This window comes from Struthio camelus, chromosome 1 (assembly GCF_040807025.1).
Source record: "Struthio camelus isolate bStrCam1 chromosome 1, bStrCam1.hap1, whole genome shotgun sequence".
Taxonomy (NCBI): domain Eukaryota; kingdom Metazoa; phylum Chordata; class Aves; order Struthioniformes; family Struthionidae; genus Struthio; species Struthio camelus.
This window is the reverse complement of record NC_090942.1, coordinates 147541775-147568590: the sequence shown is the minus strand read 5'-3', so window position 1 is coordinate 147568590 and position 26816 is coordinate 147541775. Positions and strand designations below refer to the sequence as shown.

General features: G+C 38.3%; 1 protein-coding gene across 15 annotated transcripts in view; it reads right to left on the bottom strand.

The window, feature by feature from the left end:
• Window positions 1-895: 895 nt before the first annotated feature.
• The window catches only part of LOC138062951 (interleukin-5 receptor subunit alpha-like), a 55459-nt gene continuing 29538 nt past the window's right edge, over window positions 896-26816 (bottom strand). For 6 of the 15 annotated variants that reach the window (XM_068922510.1, XM_068922501.1, XM_068922517.1 and 3 more), the window contains 10 exons: window positions 26592-26791; window positions 26084-26238; window positions 25802-25949; window positions 25093-25201; window positions 24818-25005; window positions 20547-20683; window positions 15819-15963; window positions 11737-11824; window positions 9906-9996; window positions 931-1028 (listed from right to left, as the gene is read on the bottom strand). In XM_068922510.1, the coding sequence (XP_068778611.1) occupies window positions 948-1028; window positions 9906-9996; window positions 11737-11824; window positions 15819-15963; window positions 20547-20683; window positions 24818-25005; window positions 25093-25201; window positions 25802-25949; window positions 26084-26238; window positions 26592-26694 (1245 nt within the window). In that variant the 5' untranslated portion in view covers window positions 26695-26791 and the 3' untranslated portion in view covers window positions 931-947. Of the gene's footprint in view, window positions 1029-2162; window positions 7499-9905; window positions 9997-11736; window positions 11825-15818; window positions 15964-20546; window positions 20684-24817; window positions 25006-25092; window positions 25202-25801; window positions 25950-26083; window positions 26498-26591; window positions 26792-26816 lie in introns of those variants that run through there. The other 9 variants (XM_068922557.1, XM_068922549.1, XM_068922565.1 and 6 more) reach the window with 6 other exon arrangements.

The window sequence follows — 26816 nt, the reverse complement described above, 5'->3', positions numbered from 1 at the left end:
CGGAGAGAGCGTCCAGCCACTCCCCAGGACTGAATAGTCACAAGCACCATACGCCCAGCATTCTGGGATCTCATAGATGAGCTGAAAAGATTGTATATTGCAGAATCAGTGTGTCAGAAAGATATTTCTCCCCAGAGTCTCACAGCAGAGATGCAGTAATATTAAATATATGTAAAAAAAAGTAGAGACTATAATCCTGATATACATTATTTCATACACTCTGGAGTAAACTACCATTTGAAGTACACAGTGACATTGTCTTAAAGTAGCTGAGTAGTTAAAATGATACACGTGCACATGTATTCTTCCAGGAAAGAAAGGCAATCTGAACATATTTCAAGAACATGCAACAGATTTTTGAAGGCTTATTGGGATATCTGAATCAAAACATAGCTGAAGAAAATTATAAAAAACTCTGTAGCAACAAAGCCAAATTTTAGACAATGGCTAGATGCTCAGGGGGGATGTATACACCTTGCCATTTAGTGGAGCTGTGAGCATTTAAGTCAGGTCCATGACATAACATATAGAGAAAGCTGGGTGCCCAAAACTGGCCCAAGTCACGTAGCAGAGAGGCAGTGTGATCCCACTCTGTGTATCCACACTGGGAGTTCAGTAAGGACACATTAGTGTGGGTCCTGAGGCAGTGAGCCCAGGGTCATGCAGTGGTGCTTGAGCAAATAGCTCCTCTTGTATACCATTATTCTATGGAGCCAGCTTGAGTGTCTTTGCATCTATTGTGTGCTCTATTGAGTATTGCAAGCCATACCCATAAAAATGATGACCCTCAGTGCAGAGCTGCCTGAGGGGCCCCACTCATGAAGTCCAGCAACTCTCACTGCAATAATTCACCACCAGGCAACCACACTTACCTCGCCACTGCAGATGTGGCAAAAGGAGCATACTTCAAACTCTGTTGTCAAGACAAGCGTTTGCTTAAATAGCCCTCAGATGTCAAAACTGTAATTGATGTAGCTTGGCTGCAGACATAAGTTCCTGCATTTCAATGATGATCTGTGGGGAGTAGCCTGCAAAGGTCACAATAAACACGAGAGACCCATAATTTCTTGAAATGCAGTAACATGACTCCTACTGGTGTCCTAACTTAGCTATTAGGAAATGCAGAAGAGTGGAGAATTTCTTGAGCTCCAGTTTTTCTACCGAGCTATGAGGTGTCTTTCTTTTGAAAGCTACGTTTCTGCAAATACTTCAGAAGCTGGAGCACCATGGGTGATTTATCAGGGGAATTTTTCAGTCCTCTGTAGCATTAGGAAGCAGCTTAAGAGGGACTTTACGGAGATAGTGAATACTCACCACAGTGTGTGCAAGCATCTTTGCATGAAATTAGTTTCTCTGCATTTCCTGACTCTTGGGATCTTTGTGGCTGCTAAATAGCTCTGGGGAGTTGGTGCTGGAGTAATGACTGGAACTGGGTTTGGCATTACTGCACTTATCATACGATGTGTACGTTATTGCACATGTTCCCTTTAGAAGTTTTTGCCACCAAAAACAAATATGCTATGGTTTGAGAATCTGCTTTTGTAAGGTGACTGGCTGACACCTAGTGTTTAAAATCTCTTCACAGGAATGAAAAAAGAAATGTTTAGGTAAAATAACCAATAAGATTTTTTTTAAGGAGAAAAAAGAGCTCCTGGTTGTCACATTTGCTCCAAGTGGAGTGCTGAGGTGCCCTACAGGGGTGGTGTGAAAATACGTAATGAGACATCCTCAATCACTAAATCAAGAACAGATGACCACTGTGCTTTGGGTAACCGAATCTTCTGAGGTGTGCTGCCTCTACCCCAAACCTTCCTATGCCCAAAGACTAACTCATGGCTCTAGAGCCGGGAAGGAAATGACCAATTACTCACCCGTGGGGTGGCTCTGGCACCTCTGTGCCCCGGTGAGCCCTGAAGCACTCTACGCTCTCACGAAGCCCAGCAGTTCCTCACTTTCTACCACTGAGGAAGTGGTTCCTCATGACATTTAATGCAAGTTTGTGTGCTGGGAATATGGCACAGAATAAATTCCCCAAATAGGTATCTGGAAGTCTCTAATTTCAACATGACCAGAACTAACAACTGCTAAACAGGCATACAAAAGCCTTTCTCTGAGCATATAACTGTCTTCAGTTTAAAGGAATCCAAAATATATGCTACATATGGTGCAGGTATTCTTTTACTTTATTTTTATTGATTTTCATGAAGAAATAAATTGAGAAAAGTAAGGATGCAAATAATTTATAGTTTTTATATGTCCCTGAATACCTCATACTTCACAGCCTCTCCATTCAAACAGTGCAATGTTACAATGCATCAAAGCTGACTACATTCATAACAAAGTGAATATATGTTATTGCAAATTCTGTTCAACCTCTTGAAAGTGAGCACAATTTTGCTTGTGCCCATCTCTTTCTGTTGCTACCAGTTGTTGGAACATCAGTCCATGGCATGTGCATGGCAATTTCTCTTTACTAAATGTCCATAAGGGATCAAGGATAAAGCTTTTACACTCCGTATATTTTAAATAAAATATATTGATATGTAAAGAACATCTTGTGATCCAAGAAAGCTACTGAAATTCTGTAAATAGACAAATTCCTTCCCCAGATTGCCAGAGGAATTCCAGATTAATAAGGTTTCTCTATATTAACACAGTGATCATGAACTCCGTGACTTTGTGAAGCATTTTCAAAGTTCCCTGTGGTAATTTGAGGGTATCTGGGCTTAGACATCAGCTTGGTAGCATGCTTTGCCATTCTTCTGAATACAGAGGTCATAGATTTGGTTTCAACATTAGTAAAAAAGCATTAGTCATCGAATAATTGGGAAATGCATATGATGCCTCAGCGGTTCCTCCAGCTGCCCTGAGAATATAAACATTGTTATAATGGATCAGTCCAAAGGCTGATCTAGACCAGTGGGCCACTAAGGCTCTAACAGTGCCGGTAGTGAATAGCTAGATAAGAAAATGAGAAGAGGAGAGAAATATTCTGCTAGTGTCCTGCAGTTTATGACTGAAGTACAGCATAACACAGAACAGTTGTCTTTATGCCTAATAGGTCTTTGATAAATTTTTCTTCCATGGATTTGTCCATTTTCTTTTGAACCCACGTGCATTTTCAACATCCTCCGGCAAGCAGTCCTGTAGCTTAAAATGCAGAAAGTGACTTCCTCACATAGTAGTCTTTTGCATGAAATCAAGGATGAAATGACTATCTCTTAGCTAGGATGATCTAGAACTTTCACTTACTCACTGCAAAAGGCATCTTACTTCCCACCGTTGGATGAAAATCCAAATTACAGCCTAACGCCAAAACAAGTTGTAAAATGCAATAATTTTTCATTTAGATGGGTGTAAAGTGTCAGCTTGTCGAATCCAAACCAATCTTTGTGAGATAATGAAAGCATAATAACATTATCTTATGGTCTGGAGTACTAACTCTTTCCCTCTTTCCTCCGTTCTCACCTCTTTTTCCCTCCTTTGTTAATGTTTTACTTTTCCTTTGAATTTTACGTGCATTTTTTATGCTTACATGTTTTGGATTTGCTGCAACTAGACAAATTTGTCTATGTTTTTCAGAAGCTGTTATAAGATTGGAGGGTGATAATAGGAGAGCTGAGTAAAGCTAGGGTGTTTTTGACTCATAGGTGTTCACTGCTTCTCTGGGTCTATGTCACTCCAAATGATAGCCTAAACTGAAGAACAAATGCTGTCAGAATCATATTCTCTAATTATTTATTCAACAGTTGGGGTGTATCACTGATCACCTGCCAGGTTTTATGAGAACTAGAGGCATGGCTACAGGCTTTATAAGCAAATTATATTGAAAGATGTGGCCAGGATTTTTCTGAGGCAATTACTGTGAGTGCTGACATGACTATATTCTGTTGAGATGCAGTGATGCATCTCATAGCACAGCCTGATGATGCATCTGTTTTCCACACAAAGGATATTAACCTTCTTAATGTCATCTTTATCCGTAAAGTTACTTATTTTGTAGGAGCAATCTGATTCCTTTTGATATAAGTAGATCAAGTTGTACCAGTCAGCTGGCATTGACTAGTTAATTGCCAACAAACATCACATACAACCATAACGGAGAAACAGAGACAGTCTACTAAGAACACAGTGTGTACACTTAGTCCTGATGAATATTGTCACCTTTTTCAATGCACGGAGCATTTCTTTGATCATGTTCCTTCCATATTCATAAACACCTCATAGTCACATACTCCTTCTTCATCTGTTTGATACCTTTCACTTCAGTGAAACTGAAAATGGAGTGGAAAGGAGCCTTTGCATTTGACAGTGAGAATAAAAATGTGGACTCAGACTTTGACCTAAAAACTGTGGCTCAAGATTCTCAGCCTTTAATCTCAATCAGAGCTGTTTCTGACCAAAATTACTGTTGCTAGCATAATAATGTTGGTCTAAAACATGATGAGCTGTCAACTTTGATTGCTGTAAATGTGTTGGAAAAACTGAAAAGGTAAAGCAACCCGTAATAAACTAGGTCAAGTAAAGCATATTTTGCCAGTATAGACATCTAATCTGAGTCTGATCATTTAGGGCTTAAAGGGAGGGAGAACTCATCCTGTCTTAGAAATCTATTTCAGGATGGAATAAAGCACCCTCTGAAAGTGATAGTCTTTCTTATCACAGTATCCCAGGCCCTGGACCTTAATGTTTGATTAGATAGCTAACTCTGAGGAAGCTAAATTTGCATGAGAGATCCCATCCCTAATATAAGCCAGGGCTTCAAGACAGAGTTAAGGGCGTGGGCTATTTTAATTCTATCAGTGCGGCTAAAGCAGCGTACCAGCAGAACTGCCTTGAGTGAAGAAGCCACGTTGAAAGCTTCAAGAATATTTCTCTTTAAAAGCAGGTTGTGTGAACAGTAGGTGGCAGCAATGGACAACCTGACCAGGCTTCGCGCACAGTCAATCCCACATTTCTGTCCTAACTCAGAAGATTGCTTTACTGATTCCCTTCTCCTCTTGCAATTACATTCCTTTCAAAGCAAAAGGAGGGGTCTATGGTGCCCTCAGAAGTAACAGTAAGATAAGCTCAATGTCTATATAGTCGCTGGTGTTCATGGAGAAATGAAAGTATAGCCCCGGCCCTAACTTTCCATATGCTATGTGCATCTGGCTGCAGTGGGGCCTGAGACCTGAAAGCATAAAGATTGCTGGTCACGATATATCATAGGGCTTTATACTTGAGATAGAAGGATTTTGCTTGCAATGCCCACTGAAACAAATGAGACTTCCATGTATGCATAGGTGGAGGTGAACAGCAATCTCTGTGTGTGCTCACTCACTATAAAGAGTCTCATCATCTTGTGACACTTGAATACCAGAAGATGAAGTCTTCTGCAGATAAGCACTTCATTCACAGGAAGAATCCAGCTGAGCTGAGTGAGATTTTATATATGCTTAAGTGCTCACTACCATACTGAGGAGTGTACAATTTTGCTTTCAGATAATAATATTTCATCATGCACATTAATCCACTGCTTATTTTAGGAAAAAATATACTATTTTCTAAAAAAAATTGTTCAAAGGTTTTTCAAAAAGGTTTAGATACTGATTTTTTATTACAAAGTTTGCACTTAGGATTATTTTTTTTATTGGTATTATAATTTTTCTTTTTTCATGGTATACCTTTGGAGGTTTCCTTGTGCATGAGGGTGAACCATGTGTATGGATCTAAACTGAGGCCTCTTGTAGGCAGAGCAATTTTAATTTAAAAGAATTATTCTATTTTCAGGTAAAATGGTAAGATGACTTTAAACTATAGGCTCTATATCTTATCTTGAATCCTGGCACTGGTTATGGGCTTCAAGTGTTTCAAGACAAAACCATATGAAATATATGCATATCAAATATATTTTAAGGAACAACATAATATTCACTGTGGCCGGATTTCAGTATTTAAAGTCTGGATGCCAGATGTGTTTGGCTAATGTGTGTTATTTATCCACTCTGCTTAGCTCACACGTGGTTGAATTCTTTCATTATATCAGTTCTATGTTCTTACCTGCAAAGGAATATTTAAGTTCATGACACTTGTTTCCCAAATGCCTCCTGTAATATTTTTTTAGCCGAAGTAGCAATTCTTCCCGTCCTGCTGAAAACTGGCATGGACCATGGCTAGGTGGGTAAGCTACCTTGTGTACCCACAGAAACAGTGTCTACCTGACACTATCTATCTGTGGCACAGAGGTGAGAAATGATTATGTTGGTAACTGTGTTTTTCATCTATATTCGAGACAGAAAAGGAGCTGTCAATACAGGCTGGAATCTGATTCAGTACCTGATATCTGCCATTTATATTCTCCCTGCTCAGCTGTGTAGGCATCAAGCTGATTGATATGGGGGAAGAGCACTGCTGTTCGTAAGAAAAGTCATCCTCACCTTCTACAAAAAACAAAATGGACTGAAAATATAACGTTATCTAGTAAAGCTGATTTTTTTTCCTGAGATCATGAACCTGATCATATGGAAAGTGAAGTCAAAGAGAGTCCTTCCATTGTCCAGGTAGTTCCAGAATGGGATCTAAGATCTTAGCAGCCATTTTTTAGTACAAAAGGAGGAAGAGCGCAGTGTTCTTCAATGAGATGAAGGAGACATTTTACCAAAAAGAACCCATATTCAGGTGGATCAAAACTAGGCACAGACACATATCTTATTTACTGACTGTTACAAAAAGTATTAGGGTACAGTAGAAAATATTCTCTATTTTTTTCACCCTATCTAAAGCTGTCTCCTTTTGCTAACTGTACAGCAATACAGCCATCACATTTAAAGACTATATCTTTACACGAGACTTTTCTTTCTGGTTGTTGTCTGCTTACATGTTGCAGTCTCTCAGAAGATGATTTTGGCAGAGCTCTAGAGAATCCTTGTGAGCTTCTTCTGATGTTTCCATAAACATCAGTTGCTTCCATCATTCCTCCTGACCACTTCAATCTGATATTGAATACTTATTGTGAGATTTGTAAGAACAGACAGTCTTCAAAGGCGTTGATTTAGTGGACATTATTTAGAAGCAACTGCAGTATTATGAAACAATATTATGAACTCTAATTCTGTCTTGACCCAAGTAGGACCCCGATATCTCGTTGTATTCTTTGAGCTGCTGCAGTTTTACTGGGCTGAAGATCAGTAGCAGTTAAAGACAACTGGTAAGGTGCTGCTTTTTCCTTTGTGTTCCAAAGCACATTCTAATAGTTGCAAAATGTCAGAGCTCAAAAATTTTCAGTTGTCTCAAATTGTTGGGCTCAGGCAAACTCCAGTATCAGCCTTGTTTAGATCTATCAGAATATTACAAAAACATAACTCTTGCTGTACCGAAAAGAAATCATATTGGTGTTACAGGTCTTCTAACCAGATCTCACGAAGTGCCTTTGTTGCAGAATGTTCCTGTGTCAGTTTTCCTCTGGAATTCCCAGCCCAATCTCTGAGTGCATTTCCACTTGCATTGAAAAATGTTTCTGTTGGTTAAAAATCACATTATGCACAAGCACCTGGATTCAGTGATATTACAAATTCTGAATTTTGTTACAAGCATGCTACTTATTTGGCATATCTGGGATTAGCATGGATTACTTCCTCTGTCATGCTGAATGGACCACAGAGATCACATTTTTCAGATTTGCAATCTACAAGTTGCTCGTAAGCTTATCTGCTTAGTTGTTTTGAGCCCTAAATCTGGTCACTAGTCAAGTTCTGAGATGATATGGCTATGTATCTAGTGTTTATGTGAAAATCATATACTAGCTCTAAAGTGCTAAAGTTTCAGGGTTGTATTCATTTGTGGGATAAAACAGATAATCTCAGCACCGTTCTCTACAGTCATCTTAACTCCTACAGTAAATTCAAAGACAATGCCTCTGCTATTTCAGGTTTTGGCAATATCTGAGATACTGATATGTTCCATATGTTTTATTCAATTTATCTTTCCTAGCTTGCCATCAACAGTCCTCTCAGGCACTTATTGTAATCATCTAGACAGTAACTACACAGCTATGCTGGTGTCTTCCTGTCGAATATGTGTTCAATGTTTGTAATAGTTTGGGGACAGAGCTGTCTTCCTTATCTGTTAGTGATATTAAATATCTTTATTGTTGTCATCTCTGATTGCTGCAATTTTTGATTTATATAATGAAGAAACAAGACCCCTAAATAAAAGTGTATACAGTTCTAAGGTGGGGAGAGGTATAGAATATATGTTTGGCAGTTGTGATTTTGTCTTTACATTCTGGCAGACCAAATGCGATGGCTCCAGGGGGTATTATTTAATTTTCACACTATTACTGGTGACAAGAGTGACAGAAGATTTAGCACAGAGAAGGCAGCAAATATGCAACCTTGTGATCAAATCTGGTCAAATAATTTTGATCAGAGGTGTGATAGAAGTGACACTGAAACTTGGGAATAAGAATCTTGGCTTCAGTCCATTTCTGAAGACCTGCTGGAATTTTCTTTTCAGAAAAGATGGCTGTAAAGATGATGAGACGCACAGAACTTTCTTGGGGGACAGCCCAGCGCTTGTGGAATGAACTCCGAATGCAAGTTCAAAACACATGCCATCAATCTTGCCTTTTGTAATATAATCATATAGCCTATGTATATCAATTTTTCCCTAAATTTATCTTTGAGATGGTAAAGTAAAACAAAATAAAACAACCTAACCTTCCCTGTCTCACATTTATAATTGTGATTCAAGAATTGAGATGGTCCATAGTTTCTGTCAGAGTTTGTGATTATGTGTATATTTTTGCATGAAAAATAAAGCACAACACTACAAAGCACACATTTTTTTCCCTTGGAGAGAAGATGGCATAACAGCTGTCATTTACAGCTGTTAGTTATATTGCTGAATGCACAACTAGAAAATGTTTAGATATTGTAAAGTACAGAAATAGAGTTGAGTAGAGTAGAAATCGTGAAAAACCTGAAGACATTCTTAAACAAATGTTTTGAACAGATAGGATGGAGAAAATCCTCATTATGGTTTGTTACTTCAGTATTGTCTCCAAAAACCCCCAATAGTTTGGACACACCCGCACTTTTCATCATATGCTACAGGAGAACATGAGAAGAAACAATCTTTCTGTACCTCTTGGAGCACAGTTCACTGCGTAAGCTTCACTAGAGCAAGAGATCTACATAACTGCCTAACTGGTGAATTTTTTTCTTTTAACTCACATGATCACAGACAACGGTGAGAAGCACTGGACGCGCCAGCCAGGCAGCTCTATTAATTACATCTACACAAATATTGCAAGTATTTATTTTCTCTTTTGCCCAGTTGACTAAATAAATCAACCAATAAGCTGAGGATCAATAAGTTAGAAGGAGGTGAGTTAGTGTCTGAGCTTACAACACATCAGCTCTTCCAAAGTAAACCCCCCTATACATGGTTTTATACTGCAGCAGGTGCAACATTGGGGTAGCTTGTACTTTGTGCATTGTGGAGGGTCCTCTTATTTGCCATAAAAATGTGCACACAGACTGTTATTGCAAAATAGCTAATGCTTCACACATCTCTGCACAGACTCTGATGCCCCATAACTGACTTCTGCAGGGAGTCATCGTGATTGCTCCTTGAAACACGGGCCTGCCAAATGTGAATGTGCTGAAACACTTTCTCTTTCAGGTACGCTTGAAATAATACTACCCTGAGGATTTTCTCCCTCCTGCCTACCAAGACCATTGTTCTGTAATCTCCACAAGCCTTGTGTTCTCTTTTGGCTTCAGTACAAATATTTTGCATGCCATTTTTCCAGTTTTTCTTAAAACTGACTTGCTGCTCCAACGGTAAAGTTGTATCATTCTGACCCCAAATAATATCACATATATTAATGCTGTATGAGAAAAAACCCAGGCATACTCTACCTGACAGTGAGTCTCTTCTGCAGCTAACCAAGTTCTGATATTATCCGAAGCCTGTGGGACAGGCATGATTATAACTTCAAGGCATCTGTACCTGCAAGAGAGTAATACGGCACACCACTCTTAAATGTTTGCAGGAACAGATCATTCAACAATACTTTGTAATAGATCTATACAAATCTAAAGAAAGTAATTAAACTTGAGTGGACAGCAGCCACCTAACAGCCTTTGGAGAAACTGACCTCTTTCTACTGAACAGAACGGGAACTTGAACACTTTGAGGAAATATCTCAATAGGTGCCAAAAATAATGCACGAGTTTGATGTCTAAATTAGTCAGACATCTAATTTCTAAAACTATTCTACCCTTTCTGGTTTCATTGCAGACATTTTGCTCAGAGCTTTCTCCAAATCTTTGTCACCCTGACTGTTTCTTAGCCTACTAGAGATTTAATGGAATGGTATGCATATGCGCACACACTTAACTTCTAAGGAAAGCGTGAGTTTGCAGCATGCCACATGCCTATAGCTGTAAAATTACTCCTATATGTGCTTTTCATAATTAAAAATATCATCCATAAAGTATGATAATCAAAGAAAGAAAGAAAAGTCTGAGGACAGGGGCAGACATAGTATCTGAAACATCTTTTAACTTGTTTACTGAAATCTAGTAGAATTCAAATGGAGAGCAAGTGAGTGGTGTCTGCACAGTACAGTGGTACTCTATGTGTACCATCACAAAGGATTATCTCTTGGTTGTGAATACTATAGGTTTCCCACAGGAAAGCTCTACCACGTGAATTGCTCTCCTGAGACCAGAGGAACTCCTTGCTATTTGACGAGAATATTATTTTGTGTTTGGATGCAGATGGAGTTCATTCCTGTGTTTTGTTTACCTCTAGAGGAAACTTTTTATTCTATATTTTATATTAACTCTTCCGTATCTATAGTTCCTTGGGTGTTTGTTTACTGAAGGAAGATAGGCTATATGGCAACTGCTTTTATCCTAAGCGGGAACAATATTGAGTAGTTAATTAATTAATTAATTAACTTTTGAGGGCAAAAGCTTTTGCATTTACATGCTGCACCTTCCAAATATTAAGGTATCCTGAGTTACCATCCTATCCTGAACGTAATGTTGTTCAGCATAGGAAAAGCTTTTCCATCACCTGAATGGAAAAGTTATGCAGCCAAGTAGAAGAGCGCTGGCATGGACCAGTCACTCAGTAGGCTGCATTTTATGGTAGCAGGTGTAGAGCCACTGGTGGTACAGCAGAACAAATTTCTTCTGTCAGCCTATCTTTTCTTTTTTAACTTATTTCATATAAGCTGTGCAACTTAGAGGAAAAGAATGCTGTAGACGATACCCACGAATTATGAAAATAAATTGGGCCAAAAGAATATGGCCAAAGGAATTCATCTTTAGTGTGATTGATGCTGATGTCACCGAACAGAATCTACAGAAGCACGGGGCAAAGTCACACGGAGAGCAAAAAGGAGGTAGTCATACTGGGGTGGAAAACACCATTTCTGGTGGGAGAAAGAGACCTAAGAGTCTGGTGTGAGACTGGAGCTCCTGGAAATGAGATGGAACCATGAGATGACAGTGACAGTGCTCAGCAATAGCTTTGTCTTGGCTGTCCATCACACCTTTGTTGGAACAATAGCCAGGAACGCACAATTAGCTGCCTCTTGCAAACAGGATTTATCTGAGAAGATCTATGCTTGACTTATTAATCCGTTGCATGGCTTGCTTGCCCTCACAGAGGTAATTCTTTCCTCCCTCACCTCTCTTCCACCTGAAATTTATACTACCTTCTAGAAATGTGCATTACCTTCGACACACACATCTCAGCAAGCATCCGAGGAAAACCAGAAGGCAAAACAAGGTGAGGATTAGCAACGTGATGTCCACTGTCTTTTCTTAAAAAGAGGAGGGAAGGACAATGTTAACAATATGGGAAAGGATAGTTCATAAATGGATGAGGTGTATATTAATGACTCATATAAATATTGTACCATTCTGGCAGTACTTCAGATTTAAAGAAACATTTCCCTGGGCTTTTTAGGAAAAATAGGGATTTCTGACTTCAGTACTATTCTTTTCTCCTCCTTTCAGGCTCGGCTTTGCTGCTGCCCTGGTCCAGCACTTTCTCTGGCTTCCTCTGCCCCAGTGATCTCCATCCCCACCTCTCCCTGGATATCTTCTCTTGTATGACGGGCATTACTTGTCCTTTGACCAGATACTTCCATCCACCCTTGATTCCTCTAGATATCTGACTCCTCTCTCTGCCTGCCTTTGACACTCCTGATCCTGCCCCAGCTGCTTCTGGATTCCTGCTGTTGCCACCTCCCATCTCTACACACTGTGATCCCCCTGCAGCTGCCTCCTCACCACTTCACAGCTGGAAGTGGTTTAAGGCAAAATGAAAATAAAAGGTTTTTGTGAAACAAGATATTATCTTTGACTGAAGAAGCAACATTTGATTTTCATTATATTTACCTTTTTTAACCATGTTAGGCAAAGTCCTAAAAAAGTGCAAATATAACATTCTAAAAATACATATTTTTACTATTCAATGAATATTACCACTCTGTGCTTTCCATTCTTTCCCCATACCAAAAATAGCAAAGTCTTTGGTTGACTCAAAACCGTATTTTTTGTTAGCTTTTGTTTTCTGTTTAATATCCAGCTTTAGAATCAAGAGGAGGGTTTGAATTCCTTCGAACTAAGCACTTTGAAGAAAAACAGGCAGGAACAGCTCTCAAAACGTTAACAGTCCTAGGTCAGTTTAACTGTGGTTTTAGAATCAATCTAGATAAAATTCAAAGAACAAAACAGTTGATAACAGTTTCTACTTTTAATCCATCTGTAGTTGAAGGATATTATGAATTTCCACAAAGTCGATGTGAAACCAGGAAAAACTCACAAACTTCTAGGTAAAACTACATATAAGAATAACTTTAATGTTTTACTAAAACATAAAACTATTCTTTTTTTGCTTAGAGTGTTTTGCTTAGAGAAGGAGGAGTTTTTCCCTTGCTGTCTTTTGAGATTATTGCTCAGAAAATATATTCTGAATGATCTCTGGGCTCTGTCTGAGATAACTGTTCTGCATTGTTTTGCTAGCCCTGTGTCACGTACACACTCAAGAAAAGAGGAAACAGTGATCCTTGAACCAACCAACCCATGGAGGCCTTTGCTTCTCTTGCTTTCTTACCTCACACATTTTGGAAATGAAGAGGAAAAAGAATGACCTGTATTCCTTTAGGTATACTATTTTTTGTTCTTTTTTTTTTTTTTCCCAGATGGAAATGTTTAAATTGAACCAAAATAAATTGCTTGGCTTGCAAAAATGCAGAGCACCTCTGAATTTCTATTAACTTCAAAGTGGTCTATGAATGCTCAGCAGCTTAAAAAATTAGAGCAATTATTTCAAGTTTCTAAATATACATAAAGTTTATTAAACATTTCCTTTTTAATGGAAAGTTGCCATACTGAAAAGTTCAGTTCAGTTTAATTTGAGTGTTTTCAAGGGCATATGTTAATTCCAATGGAAAATGAATCTGTTTCCCATGAGAAGATTAACCAATTCTTTTCATGTCAAAGGAACATTTCAGAGTAAATATTTTCATTATGTTTTAATTTATGTTATTTCATTCTGATATTTCAGCTTTCTGAAATGGAAGCTGAAATGCCACTTAAAAATGCATTCTTAAAGAAATATAACATCTTTTCCAGATGAAATGTTGGAATGTCCTATAGAAGCAAATAAACAGCAGGTCATTTTCTGCTGTTTTAGAACTTCCCCAGAAAAACCGACACATTCCAAAATTAAAATATTGAATGGATATTTTCTATTTTAGGTCACTTCAAGAAAAGATTCAATTTTTTTTCAATCTGCTATGTCTATGAAATTAGGTACATGACTTGCATTGGTTACCGTGAATGATGCTACTAATAATAGCTTTTTAAAATTTTGGTAGTATTAAAATGTACTTCATAACGTCCAGTTATTATACATGTCCCCAGGTAGAAGCAGCCAAAATCATTTCAACAAAATTCAAAATAAAATGCACACAGAACTTTCTCTCGTCATCAAAGGAGATGTTTAAAGAGGTTTGCCTTAGCATGTGGGCCTTCAGTGTAATGTACTCCATAGATCCATATTACAAAAGCCACTGATCCTCTCCGAGTACAGGAAGGAAGAAGGGAAATTGCCTGTATTACATGAACTTGTGTATATGTGCGGCACACTCCAGAGGTAAGTCAACGTACTGCACTGAACACATGCAACTATTGTAGTTTATATGACACGGCAGTCTAGTCTATTATAAACTTTTGTGAAAGGGAGGAAACGAGCTGTGATTGTTAAGCCTGAACAACAGCTGTAGAGGAAATTGGGAAAGCAGCGATGTTGAAAACCGTTGAAGGACAGCTGCAGTTGCTGAAAGCATGGTTGGTAGGTTGAATCAGGATGGGTGACTGCTCAGCTCCATTTCCTTCTTCTTTTTCATGTGAGATGGTGGCAGGCAGTGAGCAGATCTACATTTTCCCACTATAAAGAGCGCTAATTTTCCTTCTTTCTCCTGCCTACACAGTGGTCACATGCATTTGACCTACCAGCAGGCACCAGGCAGATGTCTCTGCTGACCATGCCACCCTACTAGGCTCCCTCTGTCTTCAGGGGGAAGAAAGAAAGATCTCCAAAGGGAAATTTAAAGCTCTATTGGGCTGAAATGTGCTCTCTCCTTTGCCACAGAGAGCACACGGAGCAACTAGGCTCCTCTCTCCCAAAACTAATGAAATGCTTCCAGTTAGGTTGAATTAATCTGGACTAAGTGAGGCAGTAGGTAGGAGGTGCCAACAGAATATTGAAATATAGTGAGTCATCTGAGCAAGTGGGTGACTCCTACAAGCCCTATAACTAAATTTACTTTCAAAGCATTGCAGAAATAGCAGTGTCTGGCCTTGTATTTCTCGTCTCTTCTGATAAGCATGTACTTGAAGCTGAGTAGATCAGAAAGATGTATTCCAGAATACATAGTCTGTTGCGTTAGACAGATATTTACCTTGTTTTGTTGTATTAACAACAGTATTGTACAGTTTTGTGCACTGACATACAGAGACAAGTCTAGGTACCAATTTTTTTTAGGTAAATATGTGGTGTTACTCGCTCCTTTACTCTACTTCCCCTTTACCCAACGTGACATCATGAGGCTGTATGTGGAGGTGTTTTTCTCATCATGGAAAGCACAGGAGCTCTCCTTCTTAGCATATAAATGTTGAAATTTAGTTACAGGAAGTGAAGGAAAAGTATTATAATGCTTCTGTTTAGTTTATGCTAAAATAGATTGTGGGTACCCGAGCAGATATATATAAATGACAGCTAAAGCACTTCCTATCTCTATCAGATAAGAAATTGTTTTGCTGATACAATAACAGGGCTAAATATGTTAGACTTAGTCCTTAAAGACTATGCAATTTTGACTGTTGTGTTATTCCTGGGTTTAAGGGGTTAGTAACTCCAGTTCAAAGCAATTGTAAAGACTCCTGGGCTTCCCATTGCAGAGCAGGCAGGAGGGAATTGTGTCTCATGCATGTTATTTAGCTGCTGACAATTTTTGTTTTCTAACTAACAAGAGTCAGGTGTAATTTACCTCAGGGGCATAGCCGTTTGCACAACTGCCCCTGTGCAAAACAGCCTTAGGACTAAGGAAATATAACTCATTAAAGCAAGGACTGCCTTTCTCTACGGCACCTAGAGCTTTTAGGGCCTGGTCCATGGCACAGACAGAGATACTGCCATGGTAGAAGTACAGAAGGAGAAGGAGAAGAACAGACGTAGTAATAAGCTAAATGATAATAAATTATATAATACTAAGAGTTACAATTAGTAAATACATGATAACTTACCATCATCAATAAACACTGGTTCACTCCATTCACTCCAAATCTTGTTTCTTATGCATTTCTCTTTCTTTGCCCTCACTTGTGCCGCACATTTGTATGGTGGCTTGTGGAATGGATACTCATATTTCTCTTCGGAGACATTTACAGGCTAGCAAGATATGTTTAGGGGATTATTTTGGGTGATTTCACATTGCAGTTCAGACAGATATAAATCTAGTGATTTCAAATACCATTGTTCATATCTCAAATCTAGTAAAGAGATTTTCAGAAAGAGCGTTTATGTCCAGGCACAATCTGACTTTTGCCTGGCATATATTAAAAGTCTTATCTGAAAATGAAGAAAAGCTCAGAATTGATAAGACGGAAGAAGGTATCAGGTGTAATAGAACAGCAAGAACCTGAAAGCACTGATTCCCCTTTCATTTTGTATCACATTCAGTGTATGTGGAATACAGTAATTATGAAATCAAGTTTCAAGGGTTTTGGTTTAGGTGGTGTTTTGTACCTGACTTTGTGGCAGAATAAAAGCTCACATTTTTCAGCTACTAATGGTGAGGAACGTCTATTATTTTAGTGACTATCTTGCAATACCTTAAATTATGCTTATAAATTAAAACATATCACTTCAAAAAATCAAGCCCAGACAAGGAGTGTCACAGTTAATAACAGAGATCGTTGGTCACTTTGGAGAACTGAAGGCAATTATTGTAAATAAACAATGTTAAGAGTTTAAGAAGGAACAAAAAAAAAAGTAGGAGAGGGACTGCTGCTCATAAAAATTAGCAATAATGTTAAGAAGTTGCAAGGGAGTAGATTTATGCAGCTCAGACACAGAGGGGCCCAAAATTTTTGCATCTTACATCTATGCATCTTTGAAGATAGGGAAGCGTGATGAGATACTACTACATAGGCACCTTTAAGAAGAGGTCACCTCCTGTTCCTCTAGCACTGACTGGTGCTCAGTGTGGATTTGGCTCCGTGTACTGTGCTATTTGTCTCTCTTCCTTCAATCCCTTTCAGACCTTTCTTCCAGACTTGGTGTCAGAAATAGATCCAAAAGTTCATACGCTAAGTTTTTCAAAAGTAAGCAGAAATGTGGGATATGAGGGCTTTGAAAAGCAAATTGCAAGTGACCATGAGGGTTAAGGGCTAACTAAACTCTGTACCTGAAAATTTCTCCCTAGGTAGCAAACCATGAGCTTGAGTCATCATAAGAAATAACCAAAATGCAGGACTGAAAGAAATTTTAAAAAATTATGTAGGCCATCTTCTGGCAGTGAGGATGTGCAGCAACCTTCAGTCATGTCTCCTGAGATCATTCTTGCAGGATGTTTGTTTAATCTTTTCTCAGATACTTTATACCCATCTCAAGTAGCCTAAGGAGCCCGTTCTCACGTTAGACTTTCCCTGTAGTTAGAACACTTTTCATAATTTGTAGGTTACTTCAAACTCAGCCATTCACTTTTTATCCCACTCACAAGTTGACATGGGTAAATATGATCCCCATGCTCTTCTTATTAGCCTTTTATATATCAGAAGATGGTTAATACAAGTTTTTTACACTCCTTTTCTCTAGACCTTCAGTCTTCCTTTCTTAGACCATATTTTCAAAAATTCTGATCATTCTGATAACTCTTACTGATGTTCTCTGAACTTTTTTCCAATGCTTATATTTTCTAAAGGGTGGTGCGCAAAACAGAATTTGAAAGTTCAAGTGAAGCTCAGTACTAAAAAGGGTAAATTAGTCACAACCTCCATCTTAAATGTGACACGTCTGTTGTATGCACTTGAATAACATTTGACCTTTGTGTAACAGCATGGAATTATTGACTCAGTTTGTGGTTCCATATAATCCACAGATCTTTTTTCTTCTGCATTGCTGCCTACATGTTAATTCTTTTTTTCATGTTTGCACATTTGACCTGTACTTCCTAACTGTAGGATATTATTTATTACCGAATTTTGCGTCGTTGATTTCAGACTTAGCCACTATTCTGAACTGTAATCTTGTTTCCTACTGTACTTGACCACCTTTCTTAGCTGTCTGTCATGTGAGGACTTTATTTCCTATCTTTTATTCCTGGTCAATCTGTATCACAGTATTATTATTTGTACACATAAATATTCAGCAAGTCATCTCTTCTGGCCTTCAGAATAAATAAATATAGACTTGTATATTTTAGTCATTCTCTTCTTAGCTGTTCTCCCACAAATATCTACAGGCCTGCATGTGAATGCCCTAATCATCAGTTTGGCTCATGAAGTCTTTGTGATAGATAGTCAGGTCTGTTAAGACCTGACTTTGGTTTTGAACCAGAAACTCAAGTTTACTCCATTCTTCTCCTTCCTGTGTCTCCTGTAGCACTGTTGCACCCTTTTAATTAATAACAGCTTCAGTGCTGATCCATTTTAAAGCCCTCCTGGCTCAGCTGGTGCCGTCATATGCCTTTTTTGTTATTGTTGTTGCCATTAGACTCTCTCCTGTCTTCCCAGCCATCCCATCTGTAAACGAGCATGATTTTCTACCAGTGTAGGTATTACTTCACTTCCATGCCCTGGTTATTTTCCTTTGCTGTGCTATGTTTATGTCCTGCAAATATGTACAAAACAGAGGAGCAGCTGTCTAAGACAAGAAAAAAGAAATAGACTTATTCCTTATAGGTAAGAATGTGGGCATTTCCTTCCAGGAGGAAGCAAAGGCAATAGGAAGCTGGAAACATGGGCTGTGACGGCTGCACGAATGCTGCAGGCTGAAATGCGACTTGCTTGCTCACTTTACCCATGGATGCTGGTGATGAGGAGCTTCGAGGAACGGACAGGGACAAGCCCCAAGATGTCTCAGGTAGGGTTTTGAATTATTAGGCTTGGGAATGGTTAAGGGGATTATAACTAGTTGAAGAGATGGCCTCGAAGAAGGCCTGTCTTCCTTCTGGAACAGCCTACAGAGAGCTGGGAGGTTTTGGTACATCCACGCACAGACCCAAGCTCCTTTCCAGATGTGGGAGCACGGGGGAAGTGTAAGCCAACACTCCTCTGGAAGCTGCCTGTAAGTATTAGCACAGTGCTTTGTCTAAATTAATAAACCCTGCTGTAGTTTATGAAGAGAAATCTATGTGACCAGTAAAGTATCTACCTCATTGCACTTCTGCTTTCTACTGTGTCTAACAAAGACTGGATACATATCAATCTATTCATACATTCCCTCACACTTCAGTTGCCGCTTAAAGGTTTGCATTGAGATTAGCTAAGCCTTTTACTGTTAGAGTATTGTACACCGAAAAAAGTATTTATTAGCTAAGATTTAGTTTCCGGAAAAAAAAAAAAAAAAAAAGAAAACAAACAGTTAAAAGAGACCTTGAATGAAAACACCAACAGTCCAAAAAGTTCTTATGCATATAAACTTCTGAATTTCTTAGCTATCATATTCTAAACTAAATGCTTGGCTTCCTATTCTGAATGTTGAGGAGTTCAAATTAGAATCTGCATGAAAATTTTTCAACTGTTACTGCCAGCAAATTTAAAAGGAAAGGAAGTGAATGCCATTTTCCTATGTAACATAAATTACAACACTCTTCTATTTTTACTGTTAAAACTAAGAGAAACTTCTGTCACAGTATGAAAATTTTTCAAATATATACAAGATATACAAATAGTAAGATGGATTTTTTCAGTGAAGGTCTTTAGAAAAAAAGAACATTGTCATGTAAATTGTGAGCACAGTCCTGCAAGGATTCACATATATACTTCACGTGAATTATTCACTGAATACGACATCAGTTAAATAAGCAAGGAAAATTTGACAAGGGTGAAGCCTAATTAAAAATTTCAGGAATAAATTAAAATTACAACTTAATTTATTGAATAAGTTTTAGTTTTGAGGAGTATATTGACAGCCAGCATAATTCTACTCTGATAGAAGGAAATTTTTTTTAAAAATCGGTTTTTAAGATTAATTAACTATTTCATAATTATTTCAATAATATTAGATAAATACTACAGCTATAATACTGCTTAAAAATGTTTAACATCCTTCAGATAAACTCTGAAAGTATGTCTACATATTGATGCAGGGAAGAGAGCTAGTGAAGAAGGATAAACCTATGAACTATTTTTTTAGAAAATACCTGCAACTGCAGATTAAACTGTATTACAAGCGATAAGCTGGTGTTTGACCAATCCATATTAGCCATGCTTTTCCTTATATTGAAAGAGTCTTACCTTGGCAGTCCTACCTTGAACAGAAATGAATTAATAGTAGTGGTGGTTAATATTTTTCAATAATATATTTTTCTAACTGAAAATGATCATTCTGAATAAAAACTTCTCACCATTTCTTCTCTTTCTCAGTTTTCACAAATTGGTGTCCTTTTTATTTATTTTTTCTTAAAAATAATATTATCACAGTGGCTTCTGAGCTTTTCTTTTTATTGATACTCAATTTTCAATAAACCAAAAATATCAATAACCTATATGAAATTAAAGTACAATTCAAATTCAACAAGAAAAGACAAATTAACCAGTCCACTTGACTCTAAATATGAATCCAAAAAACTTCATTAAATGACTTAGCTTTCTCTTTTTGACCAGAAAGACGAAAAAATGCTTGATTATTCATGAAAGACTTTTGGATTTCTTAGAAGAATAGCTTTAATTCTGCTAAATTAAAGGGATGCCTGGTTGTTATGGAAGTTATGTTACGCAAATTAATTATAGTACTGCAGAACTGTTTACCTTGTGATCTGTAATTTTCACTTGATACAAAAAGCACTTGTTACTTGCAGAACCAATAGTAGGCGGGGGTTTCCAGTGAATTTTAATACTTCTGTTTTCAAGGGAAATTGAGATGTTCACTGGAGGGTTCAGCTTCTCTGAAAATGAGCACAGAGAGGTCTTCGGTACCTCATGTTGTTTCGCGGTTTATGCTCATGCAAACCAAATAGTGTGCCAATCCTTAAAATAAAGAGCTGGCTATTCTGGAATTAATCACGCTGCAAGAAGGCTTACTGTGAACTTAGATGTTCTCTTTAAAAAAGCTGCTCAGAAAATTATACCCATTTCTGTCTCAAAAGAAAAGAGAGAGAGTTTTTTCATATGTCTTTCCAGGGAAGGTGATGAGGGTGGGTAGGATGAGTGGGCCCTCCGAGTTCACTCTCTGCAGCCTAGGTGGGTATTGAAGTGATCTCTGAGCTGCCGTAGGCCCTGTACAATGTAAGATTATTTCCACTGCATCTTGTGGGGTACCCGGAGGAAGCTAGTCATAAATTGCTGCCTTTGTGAATGCGGAGTCAAACTCTAAAATCCTGTGTATACTATTTTACCTTCTGGTAACCTCAAGCGTTAACCTTTTCTGGGTTGTGTATCACTCAGCAGGATTTGATTGGAATCTTTGGGTACCTTTGTAGATCTGTAACCCACTGCTGTGACCACAGCTTGTGTAGATGAACTAGTGAGGTCTGCTATGATGACAGAATATGTAGTAGTTTAATATAAATAGTTTTAACATAACGATAAAAGGCAGTCATACCCTTATGGACTTCAGTTCACGTTGAAAAACCCATTTAGTATCTAAGTAAATACTTGGATTCTTGGTTTCCTACTAGTTTTCCTGTTGCCACATGTACCCTGCTGTCAGTGTCCAAGTTAGCTAGTATGAACTTAACCCCAAGACTATGCACGTGCTTAGTTGTATAACCTTGAAAATAATAGAATTTCAGCTCTCATTGAGGGGCTACTAAAGAGGTATCAGCCTCCAGCAGCTCTTTTCCAATCTATGAGGTTTGCTACACATGCTTAAGATACCTCTGTTTCTTTTGTAAATGAGTGAATGAGCACTTGCTATAGAGGAATGTTTTGCTTTTGAAACAAGATGTGCTCAGATGATGTAAAAAACAACAAAAAATCCTGTCTCCATCACTCTCTTCCAGACATGAAGTGTAAGTAGTGCAGGGAGTGAAGAAGTGTAGGGTTGGAAGCAAGGGACACTTCAGTTCCAGAGGATTTTAGCTTCTAGTTCAGATCAAGAAAGTTTCCCATTGCTCTCTAGCACGGTTAGTGTTAGGGCCCTGATGCTAGGTGTGTGCTGGAGTGCTCAGGCAACCTGAACCCTCTCAAGCTGTTAGCACATTACTGTGACGCAAGAAACCGCGGCTGGATTTCTCTGAAAAAGTCCTCCCAGCAGCGGCAGAAGTTCACCGCACGTCTGGAGGGCAAAGCTGGTGAAGTCTGAGGGCTATATGACTTCAATGTGGTGCCGGAGAGAAGAGAAAGGGACAGAGTGAGAGAAACAAAGAAGGAGGATGACTGGCGGCATTGCTAGTCCACGCAGCAGCTGTGTTTGTTCTCTGTTTCTAGCAGTTGTCACTGCAGGACCATGTTTCTTCAGGCATGTGTGACACACTGAGGTTTCCTTTTCGGCTTTTCTTTCTCCTTCCCCTCCTTGAAAAGCCTCCTCCCTTTTGAGTACAGATCCCCTACTGTGTTCCACAAAGTTAGCAAAAGCATTTCTCTCCAGGCTTCCTTTGGCTTGCAAAATTGTTCTCTTCCTCTCCCTCTTCCTGAAGTTCACTAAGCTGGGTAGTGATCAAGACCTGCCTTGGACGGTCCTGACCGTGAGGAAAGCAAGCAGCAGCTGTTCATTGCCCAGTTTCTGTAGTAGCAGAGACATATTTTTACCCTAAACCTCTGAGATACTATTCCCACAGCATCTCACTTTTTGGTGAGTATAACCAAGAGCAGGAAGCTATTTTTTCTCCCTTTTGTCACCAGTTGTCTGGAGCTATAAAGTGAGAGAGTTCTTTAGCCCACAAGGGGAGTTAGAATTGAGTTGCCTGGGGGCAGTACGTAGCATAGGACATATCTGAGTCCTGTTTTGTCAAACAGTACTACTGGATGTTGTTACTGGATGACACTCTGGGTTTCAGGGAATGGCAATGCACAGCATGTCCAGGACAGTGCAAGGGGTAGGGCGTAGCTACCTTTTCAGGAGAGAGACGACAGCCCTAGCTTGCAATGTTAGAGGCTTTCAAGAGCATTCCACTATTTATTACATGAGAAATGTTTCCTGTAGGCATGCCCAGATTTTTCTGCCCACCAGCAAAGTTTGACAACGGATTTTAGGAGTAAAACAAACAGGGTTTGTCCCTGCTTAATTAAGCCATAAGACTGTTCAGGTTTCAATTTACTAATCAGCATAATGTCTGTGGAAATTTTAAAAATGTTCTTCCTCAGTATAAGAATTATAGTGAAAATGAGGTTCTTTCACCAAAGAGCTAAAGCAATTCACTGTTTGATCAATGCCTTGTAACAGAGCTGTGCAATTCTCAGCTCTCCAAGAAAATATTTTATGATAATGTACAAATTTAGGAAGCTGAGCACATGCATGTTTGACTGGGCACTGAAAAGAAGAGGAAGCTGGTGACTGAATCGACTATCATTAGAGGGCACCAGTGTTGACGGCGAAATCAAAAAGACAGTAAGAGAGCAAGGGCAAGGGGGAAATGCTATCAACCTGACCCCTGTAAGGCGACAGCAGTGGCCACTTCGAACAGGAGGAAGGAGATCACAATTAAGTGGAGAGAGTGAAGTAGAAAAAAAGAGCATCTGTTCACTTCTACCTAGCTGCTATTCGCTCCTACCTACACCAGCCCTCTGCTCCTGGGTGAGGAACTGCATGAGATGAGAGCCTGGGCTGGGACGATTGCCTGAAAATAGCAGAAGGACACGAGAAGGCGTGAGACTGCAAAGATAGGGTTGGGCAGGCCCTTAGGAAGTTGGCAGGCAAATTAGAATAATTTAGGCTTTTTAATTCTTACTTGAAATTCTGTTTTGCTATATGCCTTTGATCCTAGGGCTGGAGGTACAATTGGCAGGCCTCTGCTGTGAGGCCTGGGGATGGGGTCAAACCCCAGGCAGCCAGTTTCGAAATTAAAGGCTTCCTAGATCAGCTACGGAAACACCTTAATACAGTGTGTCTATAGCTCAGTGTTCCTAGGCTTTTTTTTCTTTTCAGAAAAAAAAAGAATTTTCTTGAAAATATTTTATTTTTCTAAAACAGAAATCTTGTTTCAGCTAGCTTTCCTTTTAGGGAAAACCTTTAGGTAAAGCCTATGTATTAAAGCAGCATGAATGAGGTCTAACCTTAACTGAGAATAGATCTTACCAGTTTTGAATGTGTTCATATACATATGTGTGTGTGTGTGTGTGTGTGTGTGCGCGTGTGTGTGTGTATACATATATATATATATATGTATGTATGTATGTATGTATGTATGTATGTATGTTTTACTTTCACTTGAGTTATTCCTGATTTCCTGATTCCTGAGTTATTCCTTAATCTTACAGGTCCTGCAACATGACCAATATGTTCAAAATTTTAAAACTATTTAAATCTGAAATCTGAATAAAAATCCAAGAGAATATTTTACCCATTAGGTTAATTCACAGGCCACAGAGGAGTAAGGAAGAATAAACTTCTCTATTCATTCAAAATAACAATAATTAAAGTCAAAGTATTATTTTTATTTAAAAATGGCTTCATAAATGAATAGAAATGTTACTAACATTTAAGAACATTCATATTTTCCAATTTAATTATGAATATAACTTGTGTGGCTTTATACTCCTTCCTTATAGCCTCTTCTTCAGGAAAATTGAAGGAAAAAAAAGAAAGAAAAGAAAAAAACTGGAGAAAAGAGGAGTATAACACCTTTCAAATTGCATTAAATGAATATTTAAAATATTTTCTCAAAATAGCATATCAATTTTTTTAAAATGTCAATAATACATAAATAAAGATATGACATCAGGGAAAAAATAAACCTTATTTGAGCCATTATCTATTTTGTTTAATCTTTATATAAAACTCTCAGAGATATGAATGCATTAAAGTTAGAGTTAATATTCTGACTTTGCCACACTTCATTCTTTCCTTCCTTTGCTTCCCAGACCAGTGAAAGAACCAATAAAAGGAGGTTTTGTAATAGGCAATAATAGGCGATACTTACCTATTGTCTGAGGTGTAAAAGCTTTGTAATAAGACTGTCTTCTTGAATTACTTCTCAGATCTCTTACAGATATGTTTAAATTGATTTTTCTTGATGGTTGGAAATATATTTCTTTCATGTGGCATCCAATATTTTTCTTCCTTTCATTTTTTATATATTGCTGGCATTCAAAATCTTTTCTTGTGTGTCTATGGGAAGGAAATAAGAGTCTTGTAAATCTAGGACTTAGGTACAAAATAATATGATTTCATACTTATTTTGTAAAAGATCCTTACCTATATGAAAAAAAAAACTGGAGATCTTCAGGAGCTTCTGCTTTAATATGCCAGGAGCAATTGAAAAAAGAAATGTTATATATGATGCATGAAAGATTCTGAATGTATACTGCAACAAAGAAAGGGGAAAAAAAGGAAACCGTGGTGTTTATTTTACATTGATTTTTCTAATAATGAAGTGATAGATGCCAGCACAAATCCATTAGATACCACCACTTCTAGAAAGGCGTATAAGTGGTAGATGTGACCCTACAGGCCTTTTGACTTTTTGGACAATGACAACTGAGAAGCACCTCTGCTACTGCCACCAAAAGTCTTACTGACCCACTTGCAGAAAAAAAAAGAATCTAGACTAGCAGCTGAAGAGCTCCATCCTTTTAAGATATCCTGCAACCACATGGTAGAAAAGGCAATCTTCATGAGACGTGAGTAGCTAGGGAAAGCAGGGAGAGTAGTTAGGTAGATCTGTTATCTCAGTAGAGCTAGACATCTCTGAATCTAAGTAAGTCTAACAAAGAAAATAGTTCTGTAACACATTTCCACATCCTTCCCTATTTATGTTGTAAGATACCATGTGCCATGTTTTTAATAAATGCATATCAAAAATGGCATAAGACAATAATCAGCTTTCAGAAATGGTATGTCTCCAAGTAAGACAGAAATTGCCATGAGTGTTTGATGTCTTAACAATACACAGAAAATAGCTGACCTGGAGGTGCCTTGTAAGTAAATTCAGTCCAGCTACTCTCCTTAATTAGGTCTTCTGTTCCTTTTGCAAAAAGCTGTGTTTTAACTCTAGCACTAAAACCGGAACGTAACTCAAGACGTATTATCTTTTCCTTCTGCTGCAGTCTTTCCTAAAAGGAGGAAGAAAGAGTTGCATGAAGATAGATAGCACCAAGCATTAAAAGGGAAATGATGCAAATTTATGTGTCAAATGAAGTAATACACGATTTCACTTTAAACTATGTGTAGCCGTTGAACAACTTACATTGCTTTCATGAGAGGAATTGAAGAATTTATATCTCAAAATATACTTTACACTGTACATCTCTCTTTCTTCTTCTGTCAGATTATTGTTCCAGGACAGAATAACTCTAGACTCATGTTTCGCAATGTGCACATCATTGCGTAGCCCAAGTGCATCTGCAAATATAATGACATTAAACAGAGGAAGACAGGACCCACACTGCATACTGATCTGTGGAGTTACTTCTCAGTAACACCTGGACACCAAGGAGCTGCCCCAGGATCTCTGTTGTTGCATGGAGCAGGTGATTGCTGAGCTCCGTTGAGTATCTACCTTTAGCAGTGAGATTCACTGTAGCTCCCCAAATGTTAGGTGATTCACTTTTGCCTATCTTGGATACCTCTCCTAGCACGAGTCTCTGTCTCTCTTCATTGGCTGCAAAAACAAGCTTAAAGTCTTAAAAATAAGCTTTATTTACACATGTGGGATGGCTAGCGTAGGACAAATTCTGACTTAATATTTTACTTACCCACTGTATTTGTTTGTCTGCTTGCCAGACTAGTGGAAAATAGTATCTTATACTGGAAAAGACCTAATAGCAGCATGACAGGAGTAACTGTAACACGTGCCATAGCAAATTCTTTGGGCTTCAGGTCGGTGGAAATTGAGACTCTTCAAATCCAAGTTTGGCTGAAAAAGCGTTTAGGACATGGTGTGTTCATTTTGCATCTGTGAAATAATATGAAACAGTCAC